The 11,569-nt window shown below is 41.1% G+C and overlaps 1 protein-coding gene across 1 annotated transcript in view; it reads right to left on the reverse strand.

Moving 5' to 3' along the window:
* Window positions 1-11,138, reverse strand: part of FANCB (FA complementation group B) — a gene marked incomplete at both ends in the record, with an annotated part of 61,672 nt that extends 50,534 nt beyond the window's left edge. Inside the window, 3 exon segments of the mRNA XM_080652285.1 lie at window positions 301-393; window positions 2,270-2,422; window positions 10,194-11,138. Coding sequence (XP_080508411.1) covers window positions 301-393; window positions 2,270-2,422; window positions 10,194-11,138 — 1,191 coding nt within the window.
* Window positions 11,139-11,569: the final 431 nt, after the last annotated feature.

An 11,569-nucleotide genomic window follows, 5' to 3' on the forward strand; every position in this document is an offset into this window, starting at 1 on the left:
ATCTCAACTATAAAGATTTTTTAAAAAGCCAAAAAAAGTGAGTTTCTTATATTTTATCTTATGAAGTTTATTAAATATACATAATCTTACTACAAAAAGGTATGATTTTTAGATGCTACATTTATAAATAATGTCATAACAGCTTTTACAGAGGTACAGAAAAAGTAAAGATCCTTTAAATACTGTGTTTCCCAATCACTGAGTTGTTTATATTTTAAAGATCTTTCTTTCTATGTTCTTTCTCATTTAAAATAGCACTGATCCAAAAAAGCAAAGCACAAAGCAAACACAGACACTAACTTTCACTCTTCTTTCCAGAGCAGGAACCACCAAATAACAACTATCTTCTTTGTCTTCAAATAAGTCATCTTCATTGCAATCCAATGTTTGACTCTAATAAATAAATAAATATACTGAAACTGAAAATTTGAAATTGAAAATTCATAATATTAACATACAATTAAAGTTTATCCAAAGGACAATTTTTTATGTTAGACACTATTATATAAAAGACAAAATATATATTTTCCCCATAATTAACCAGAAAAAATTATAATTACTACTATTACCACCCATGTAACAGTTGTATAATGCTTCAAAAAGTATCAGCTTACTGGATTTTTATAAAATCCTAAAATCCCATAACTGGAGAAAATGAGAATTACCCTCATTTTACTAATGAACAAAACTGAGGCTCAGAGGCATTTTATATAGATCTGAAACTTCATTTCCCTTATGTCTCAAATCTTAAGATATTATGGATTGTTGCTTCTTTTAATAAAGCCGTTTCACTTCATTTTATCATTTAATTAATCCAATATTATCATGTTATTGATGTAAAAGGATTTTCAGAAGCAATAATAGGTTAATTTACAGTGTTTTTATCATTTGACTGACCACCAGATATACTATAGTCAAAAGCAGAGTCAATTTCTATTGTGTAAACATCATAGAGGGCAGTTACACAAACCAAGGCATTTGTTGAAAGGACAGTCAATGCATACAATCATTTATCATGTAACATTTCGGTCAACAACGGACCACATATACGACTATCATCCCGTAAGATTATAAAATGGACATGAAAGTTTTCTATCACCTAGTGACACTGGACCCATCATAACATTGTAGGACAATGCATTTCTCACATGTTTTGGGTGATACAGTATAAATAAACCAAATGCGCTGCCAGTCATATAAACGAATAGGCACATGTACACTGTATAGTACATACAATTACATCCAGTACATAACACTTGATAATGATAATAAACTATCACTAGTTTATAGATTTACTATATTAGAATTTTTTAAAATATATTTTTATTGATTTCAGAGAGGAAGGGAGAGGGAGAGAGAGAAACATCAATGATGAGAGAGAATCATTGATTGGCTGCCTCCTGCATGCCTCCCACTGGGGATCGAGCCCGCAACCTGGGCATATGCCCTGACCGGGAATCGAACTGGTGACCTCTTGGTTCCTGGGTCGACACTCAACCACTGAGCTACACCCGGCTGGGCTGTATTAGAATTTTTATTGTTCTCTTTCTACTTATACAAACGTTTGTTGTAAAATAATATGCCTTATTACACCAGCAGCAGCCTCATACATCTCATGTTTACCACATCTCTTGATTGCATCATTGTGTCTTATGCTTGACTTAATTGCATGTTGTTTTATAAACTTAGTGTAGCCTAAGTATACAGTGTCTCTAAAGTCTACAGTAGTGTCCTAGGCCTTCAAATTTACTCACCACTCACTCACTGCCTCACCCAGAACAATTTCCAGTCCTGCAAGCTCCATTCATGGTAAGTGCCCTACAGAGGTGTATCATTTTTTATCTTTTATACCATATTTTTACCATGCCTTTTCTATGTTTTGATATGTTTAGATACACAAATACCATTGTGTTATAATTGCTTACAGTATTCATATAGTAACATTCTGTATTGATTTGTAACCTAGGAGCAATAGGCTATACCACATAGCCTAGGTATGTAGTAGGCTATACCACCTAGATTTGTGTAACTGCACTCTATGATATTTGCACAATGACAAACTGCCTAAGGACACATTTCTCAGAACATATCCCCATTGTTAAGTGGCACATGACTGTATTTCTAAAAGATTCAATCCATATATTTTTAAAGTTCAAGAAGTTTACTTAAAGTATGAAATCACAAATACTTAGTGGGTCAAAAGCTTTAAAGCACTCAGATTTTCTAAAATGGTACTTCAGGTAATGCAAAAAAAGTAAACAGTACTTACTGAATAGTTTATGTTGTCAAGATCTGTTATTTTAAATGAACTCAGGCAATCTGAATTTGAGGAGTCCTTTAAAAGTAGCAGTACTTGTTCTGTTCCAGTTCCAATAAAGTCATCTATGAGTACTGAGCTAATTTGTTCCCACTTAGCAGCAACCTGAAAATGATAAAGAATAGAGAAGGAAAAAAAGTCAGACGTGAAATTAACTAAAGCCTTTTGTTTCATGTAGTTGTAATTTGTTATCTTCAATCTTATAAACAAGTAATGAAAAAGGTACCAGTATAAACAGGAAACATAAGAAGTTATACCTTTATAAATATCAAGATACTTAAATTCAATATTTTATCAACATTTCTCCAGGGACTATAACATTGCTGATTTCTATATTAAAATTTTATTATAATTTATAAATTCTCATACTTCTCAAGACAATTTTGGAAGTTCTAACGTTTCTCGTGAATAACTCTAGTGAAGTTTCTTTCTCTAACATGTTTAAGGATGGCCCTCACTACCATTAGCCGATATCTACAGGGTAGGGGGAAAGTGGGTTTACAGAATAAACTCTGTGTTTCAGTACTCACAACTGGAAACCTACTTTTGCCCTATCCTGTATTTATGATCAAAGAATGTAGTTGTAGTAGGTAACTAGAAGGTACCACTAGACACTATAAGAGCTCTCAAAGCAGAATAAACTTTAAGAGTCAAGATGACAAAAGGAAATTTGTGGTAAACACAACGCAACCAACAGATGATGCATTATAGAACTGTATTCTTGAAACCTATATAATTTTATTAACCACTATTATCCAATAAATTTAATCTAAACATTTTAAGGAAAGAGTCAAGATGAACTTAATACTCTAAACCAGGGGTGGGCAAACTTTTTGACTCGAGGGCCACAATGGGTTCTTAAACTGGACCGGAGGGCCGGAACAAAAGCATGGATGGAGTGTTTGTGTGAACTAATATAAATTCAAAGTAAAGGAGCGGAGGGGAGAGCAAGAGAACCGGATAGAACAGCCGGATCCGGCCCGCGGGCTGTAGTTTGCCCACAGCTGCTCTAAACTCTGGTTGGGGAGAACATAGTTATTATCAGAGCCACAAAACAGAAGGCATTCTAATAGTGGGGGACCTAGAACCATCCTAGCCTAGAGGATTGATTTTACCAGTTTATACTAGACTGTGAGACCCCAAGTTTAAAATAGAAGACAACTTCTTAAAGGTCCATAAAGTTGAAGACCTCCAGATTAGTCCCCTGGAAAACTAACACCATGGAGATCAGATACCCTTTTCCCTCAGGGAGAAAACTCCCACTCAGAATCCCAGAAGCAAAGACACACTCTTCCATCTATATAACCAAACTAGAGGCCCAGTACACGAAATCCGTGCATGCGGGGGGGGGGGGGGTGTCCCTCAGCCTGACCTGCACCCTCTCCAATCCAGAAGCCCTCAGGGGATGTCCTACTGATGGCTTAGGCCCGCTCCCCATGGTTCTCTGCTGTCTGTGGGGCCCGCTTGGCAGCTCCCAGGTCGTCGCCAGCTACGGCTAAGCAGGCCCTGCTGTGCACTGTCTGCGGGGCCTGCTTGGCCACTCCTGGGTCGCCGCTGGCTACAGCTAAGCAAGCCCTGCTGTGTGCTGTCTGTGGGGCCCACTTGGCCGCTCCCAGGTCACTGCGGGCAACAGCCAAGCAGGCTCTGCTCTCAGCAGCCGCCCCCCAGTACTGGAGGACTCCAGCGGGGCTGAGAGGACTGGGCACCGCCATCTTGTGGCTATGGGCACCACCATCTTTGTGTCGGAGTGACAGTTAATTTGCATATTACTTTTATTAGATAGGATATCAACCTAATTGCTAACACAGTGATTTTTTTCACTCTGTGCGGAAGGAGCTTATTTGCAAACCCATGGCCTCTTTCTCCCACCTCCCCATGAGTATCATGTAGTGCAATCTATACTAATAAAAGGATAATATGCTAATTAGACCAGGAGACCTTCTGGGAGACCTTTCAGACGTCCTTCCGGACAAAGCCATGTGGTGGGGCCGAGGCAGAGGCAGTTAGAGGCGATCAGGCCAGGGGGGACCAGTTGGGGGTGAGTAGGTCAGCGGGGGGGGGGGGGGCAGTTGAGGGTGAGCAGGCCACCAGGGGGGACCAGCTGAGGGTGAGCAGGCCGGCGGGGGGGTGGGGGGGGGCAGTTGGGGACGAGCAGGCCGGCAGGGGGCGGCAGTTGGGGGTGATCAGGCTGGCAGGGGGGACCGGTTGGGGGTGATCAGGCTGGCAGGGGGGCAGTTGGGGGAAAGCAGGCTGGCAGGGGTGACCAGTTGGGAGTGATCAGGCAGGCGGTGGGGGGGAGTTGGGGGTGATCAGGCCGGCGGGGGGGGGCAGTTGGGGGTGATCAGGCTGGTAGGGGGGCAGTTGGGGGAAAGCAGGCTGGCAGGGGTGACCAGTTGCGAGCAATCAGGCTGGTGGGGGGAGCAGTTGGGGGTAAGCAGGCTGGCAGGGGGGACCAGTTGGGGGTATCAAGCAGGCAGGCAGGTGAGTGGTTAGGAGCCTAAACCAGCAGTCAGACATCCCCAAAGGGGTCCCAGATTGGAGAGGATGCAGGCTGAGCTGAGGTACCCCCCATGCATGAATTTCGTGCACTGGGCCACTAGTAACTATATAAGAGACTAGTAGCCCTGCGCACAAATCCATGCGCCAGTAGGTCGCTGCCGCCCTCCTGTAGCTCTCCGCCTGCTGCCATGCCCTCTTGTAGCTTCCCCCACCCCCCCCATAGCTTGCTGCCCTGCACCCTCCTGTAACTCTCTGCCACCTGCTTGTAGTTCACTGCCCTACCCTCCTGCAGATCCGTAATCCGGTCGTTACACAGTCAGTTGCGTAATGGATAATTAGCATATCCCTCTCATTATATAGGATTATACATATACACTGAGTGGCCAGATTATTATGATCTCTGAACGCATAATAATCTGGCCACTCAGTGTATATCCTATATAATAAAAGGCTAATATGCAAATTGTCCCCTTAACCAGGAGTTCGACCAGCAGGCAGGCCGGCCAACCACCCATGTCCCCTCCCCCTGGACAGGCTGGCCAGACCCCACCCATGCACAAATTCATGCACCGGGCCTCTAATATATATATACTGAGTGGGCCAGATTATTATGCATCCAGAGATCATAATAATCTGGCCACTCAGTGTATATCATAATTGTACATTAGTAATAAAAATGTGCTCATTATGCAAACACCATAGAGCTTTGCACTCATACATGCATGCACATATCTGTAATCCACAAGTCTAGAATAGTCATCCAAAAGAAATATAGGCAAGCCACAAACGCAGGGCACAAATATAATTTTAAATATCCCAAGACTCAATAAAAGTCTCTAGTAGCAGTGAAAAGAAAAAGGTAAAAGTAACTTTATTATAGTGTATTTAATCCAATATATCCAAAATACTATAATTTCAATTCAATATAATCAATAAAAATTTAGATATTTGACTGCCATTTTTTTACTATATCTCTGACATCTGGTGTATATTTGATATTTCTAGTACATTCTAATTCAGACTAGCCACATTTGAAATGTGGAATAACCACATGTGGCTAGTGGCTACATCAGAACACTTCTAGAACCAGTTATACTTCTCAATGATCTCAATTTTGAAAACCCTGTTGCAAATTCTTGCCAAAACTTGCAGAGGTAATTTCTACTCAAGAGAGAAAGCCTGAGAAGCTACTCGTATTTCTCTAGAATCAGCTCTCTGTTTCAAGTCCTGTCACTGGATAAAATACTACTTGGGAGGACTGATAAGAGAACACACTAACCTTGACTTTCATTACTTATTCTTATTTATGCTTGTTTGTAGTTAACCTATCTTTTCAAACTGCCTTAATTCCTTTATGGCATGAGGTCCAAAAGGATGGATGGATAGTCCCTAGCCAACCTAAAGGGAGACCATTCTGTTGTTTTCTCCCATTTGAGGGAAAAAACTGCCATTGCAGACACCATTTTATTTTTCAATAATGTATTCGTTTTATTATTCAAAACCTCTTACAGACTACTACAATCAGTAAATTCCTCTCAGAACCCAATGTTAGAAAGTATTTTTCCCTTAACAGTGTATGTTCTGTTTAATTGTAAAACCTCCTATATTTATTTTTTTTCTTAACTGTTAAACTAAGTGTAATTGTTCACATACAATTACTTCCCTCAACTCTTCTCCCCCTTTATTTGTAGATTCTTAGCATTTATTCCCACTTTTAAAGTAATCAAATATTTTACCCTAAACTATATCCAAAACTCCAAGGTTACAGAGGCAATTTAAAAGCACTTAATTTGGCAGATATCAGGGCATTTGCAAATAGTTTAGAAGTACAGACTCCCTAGAGAGGTAGCCGAAGTGGTAGGGCCTCAGGTAACTTGTGGAAAGGATGGTGATCCATTGCAGAGAAAGAATCCTAGAACACAATTTCAAGGCAAGGAGGTCAACAGTTACTTGTAGACTTACAGGGAGTGACAGTCTCCTGCTTTGGGTAATGTGTTAGTGCAGTGCTCTACAGTGTCCAAGCAGGGGACCCACTTCAAGGAAGTTAGGACTATCCTCAGTGAATTAATGAGGCACAAGGGAATTGGTTTTTTCCTTACCCAGGCGAAGAAGGGACCTTAGGTAGGTCAAAGCCTAACAATAATAGCCCACAGTGCTTGGCACATAGAGCTTCCCCTATGTGCCAAGCACTGTGCTAGACACTTTACAATGTCATTTAATTTAATGCTCTCAAGAGGCAGGATGATTTCAATTCCATAAAGTCAGAAAATGGGCTCACAAAAATGAAATACTTTCCTTAAGGTAAGATTAGTAAATGGCTCAGTTGGGATTCAATCCTGGGTTAAGTGTGTTCTTTCCATGACCCTGACCCCAATAAGAATTATGGGCTTTACCAGGTGATTTCCCCCCACTGTTTCTTGGAAGGAAAAGTATAAAAAGATAGAAAATGCTACCTTCCAAATAACCTTCAAGTAAAAGTACAATGTGCTTTTATAAGACTGCTTTCAAATTAAACAGCATAGCTTTCAATTATTTTCCTTTTGAGGATTTAATTCCTTTATGTGTAACAGAGAATGAATATAGTTATATAATCCCTATTACCATAATGGTAATTTATAAGGCAAAGTCTGATAAAACACAATTTCAACCTAACATTTCCACATATAGAAAGTAACGATTCACATAAAAAAAATGCCCCCCAAACTTCCTAAAATATTTATCAATATTTCATATCAAGGTGATAATGGAGTGATAGAAATTGTAATTGAGCTTCTAATTAAATGGCTAGGGCACACAAAGGAAGGCACTATATCCAACTTAAAAAGTTGTATATATAATGTACTAAAAAAAATCACTTTTGGAAGAGACATTTCTGACAAGTAATGATTACTTATCTTGAACTGTAAACACTCACATCACATACCTGAATGAGCTGATATATATCTAAAGCCAGGAGAATGCAGTGTTACCAAATATCAGGGTCAGAGAAATATTATTGGTGCAGATGCCCTGTTACAAACCTCCAAATTCCTATTCATTTTTGCACCTTTTTACCTGTTATTGAACACTCAATACCAGCAAGTATTTTGAAGCAATTTCCAAACCTTACATTAAAGGATACAACTACCATAAATGTGGATAAAATGTGAATGCTTGCTAAGAATAACTCTGAGTTTCAAAATATAACATCATACAATTCTCTAAGCAAGATTTTAGAAAAAATAACACTTATCGCTCTCGTCTCTGGAGAACAATTATTTGTTTCTTAAGGGACAATGACACATTTAAAGAAATTCCTCTAGATTTATAGTTTAAATAGATAAATACCAGATTTTAAAAAGTTAAACTTATTTGAGTTTTCCAAGAAGGCTTATAAAGTCAAATCACTTATAATTTTACTAGAGGCCCAATGCACGAAATTCATGCAAGGGGTTCAACCCCCGCCGCTGCGGCAGCCACTGCGGCCCTCATAGCCCTGGCTTCATCCGGAAGGTCGTCCAGAAGGACGTCTGGCCTAATTAGCATATAACGCTTTTGTTACTATAGATTCGAAGTAAAAATACACATCTAATTATCCTATCTAATAAAAGAGTAATATGCAAACTAACCATCACTCCGCTACACCCACAAGCCATGCCCACCAGCCAATCAGGAGCAAGTATGCAAATTAACCCAACCAAGATGGCTGTGGCCACGGAGAGAGCAGGAAGCTTGGGTTTACCGGGCAATGGAGGAAGCCAAGCTTTCCGCACACCCTGGCAGGCCCAGGCCTCCACTCAAGGCTCCAAAGTTTCAATTATAGAAGATAAATAAATCCCAACAAAAATGGCGGCAGCCACGGAGCTGGAGAGAGCAGGAGACTTGAGTTGCCCCGGCAATGGAGGAAGCCAAGCTTCCACAGCCCTGGCCTGCTTTGGCCTCCACTGAAGGCTACAAAGTTTCAGTTATAGAAGATAAATAAATACCAACAAAAATGGCAGCAGCCACGGAGCAAGCAGGAGGCTTGGCTCCACTCAAGGCTACAAAGTTTCAATTATAGAAGATAAATAAATCCCAGATACCAGGGCCTCTGACTGTGTCGCTGGGGGGCGTGGCCGGCCTGCAAACCACCACAGGCCCCTCGCCCAGGCTGCCCCACGCCCCAAGGGAACCCCCACCCTGATCCGGAACACCCTTCAGGGCAAACCAGCTGGCCCCCACCCATGCACCAGGCCTCTATCCTATCTAATAAAAGAGCAATATGCAAATTGACCACCACTCCAACACACAAGATGGCTGCCCCCATGTGGTCAAAGATGGCTTCCCCCATGTGGACAAAAGATGGCTGCCACAAGATGGCCAACAGGGGAGGGCAGTTGGGAGGGACCAGGCCTGCAAGGGAGGGCAGTTGGGGGTGATCAGGCCAGCAGAGGAGGGCAGTTGAGAGGGACCAGGCCTGCAAGGGAAGGCAGTTGGGGGCGGCCAGGCCTGCAGAGGAGAGCAGTTCTGGGGGACCAGGCCTGCAGGGGAGGGCAGTTAGGGCTGACCAGGCCTGCAGGGGAGGGCAGTTAGGGGCAAATAGGCTGGCAGGGGAGCAGTTAGGCATCAATCAGGCTGGCAGGGGAGTGGTTAGGGCAGTGGTCGGCAAACTCATTAGTCAACAGAGCCCAATATCAATCGTACAACGATTGAAATTTCTTTTGAGAGCCAAATTTTTAAATTTAAACTTCTTCTAATGCTACTTCTTCAAAAAAGACTCACCCAGGCCGTGGTATTTTTTGGAAGAGCCACACTCAAGATGCCAAAGAGCCGCATGTGGTTCGTGAGCCGCAGTTTGCCAACCACGGGGTTAGGGGGTGATCAGGCTGGCAGGCAGAAGCAGTTAGGGGCAATCAGGAAGGCAGGCAGGCGAGCAGTTGGGAGCCAGCAGTCCTGGATTGTGAGAGGGATGTCAGACTGCCCGTTTAGGCCCGATCCTACCGGGATCGGGCCTAAACGGGCAGCCTGACATCCCTCGAGGGGTCCCAGATTAGAAAGGGTGCAGGCTGGGCTGAGGGACACAACCCCCCGTGCATGAATTTCGTGCACCGGGCCTCTAGTCACAGTATAAAAATTAAAGATAGTCACATTAAAAGACAAATACGTAATAATTATAGTTATATATTTATACATTTCCAAATAACTCAAAGGTTTTATGACTCAAAATGGCAAGGCAAAACCTTTATCAGGTAGTATTCCGATAACGCTAAGAAAAAAGAGCATATATGATCTTCTTTTAAGTGCAGCACTGAAAATTGATTTGGATAATAAGACTCCAGGATGAACGCTATGAAGTGTAGGAATGCTTATTAGATCTAAGACTACACCGAGTGAATAATTATGAGAATAAGTACTGTACCTGAAAGTTCTTTTCCCAAACACCACAAGCACTGGACCTAAAGGACACAATGAGAAGGCGGTCTCCGCCTGAATCCATTAGTTGAATTGCACAAGGATCTTCAAATGGAAGCTGGCACACACTTTTAGGAGTCCCATTCTGGAATGAAATCAACTGATTCCTCTGAGTAAGGGCAATCAAAGACATTCTTAGCTTGTTGTTGACAAACTCAGTTGCACAGACATGCACACAAGTTATCACACTGCTATAAGCAGGAGGGATAATATATGTATCACTTATTACTTCTTCACTTTCAAGAAAGTATACACAAAATCTGGTGTTCCAAATTGCATAATCTGATTTTGAAGGCTTTGAGGTGCTTTCTTCCTCAGATAAATAACATGCCTTTTGTCCTAATAAAACCATACCTAGATTTTCAATCTCCCCTGCCCACTCAATAGAGGAAAAGTTAATGGACACAGTAATAACTTTGCCATTTTGGGGAGAGATATAGAAGAATGTTTTAACATGTTTCCATATAATTAAAGGCCCATTAAAGACCCTTATGCCATCCTTCAACTCATGGGCTAGTCTAAAACTCAAACGTTTTTCAAATTTATTGGTACTGTGAAGAAATAGTAGAAAATATTTGAAAACATTCTTCTTTTCATTGCATTGTATCATAATAGAAGGGAGGTTCATTCCAGTTCTGAAATCTGACACACAGTTGCAACACATGATTTTTAAATAACAGTTTTCTTCCTTTATGCTAAAGGATCCAGTGGACTTCTGAACAAATGCACTTGTTTCTCTGTCAAATACCATTCTTCTGACATGTAATATGGGTATTTCTGCAGGCCCTTTATCTGCAAAATTTCCTTTAGACAATTGAAAAACTAGGACTTCACCATTATAACACAAGACTCTTTCTTGTTCATTAGATGACATTGCTTGTTTGCTCCTCATTCCACAATATCAAGTCTTTGTGTTGGTCCAATTTTGGAATGCAAACTGATTCCATTCGATGCTTTTAAACCTAAAAATGAAATGAGAAAAACTGTCATCAAATAGGCAGAGTTGAAGAGAATACACGTTTTTGTTAGAGAACTATTACCTTTGTTAGACTGCTATAAATTTTATTAAGTTAACATTTTTAAGCATTTTATGCTATCTTAACATCACACATCAAAAAACATATCCCAATTATTATTTCGGTATAGCCCTTAAACACAGTTTGCAAAGAATGCAAGCAACCACATCAGAAACAATAATGGGATGTGTTAACAGCAACTATTAAAAGCTGTAGGGCTCTATTAAAGTGACTGCAGACATTCTTTCTGGCTCAGGGAATTTCTTAAGGGTTCCCCTTCTGTCTCTCTTTCAAACCTACGGATCCA

The sequence above is a fragment of the Plecotus auritus genome (assembly GCF_963455305.1).
Source record: "Plecotus auritus genome assembly, chromosome: X".
Classification (NCBI taxonomy): Eukaryota; Metazoa; Chordata; class Mammalia; order Chiroptera; family Vespertilionidae; genus Plecotus; species Plecotus auritus.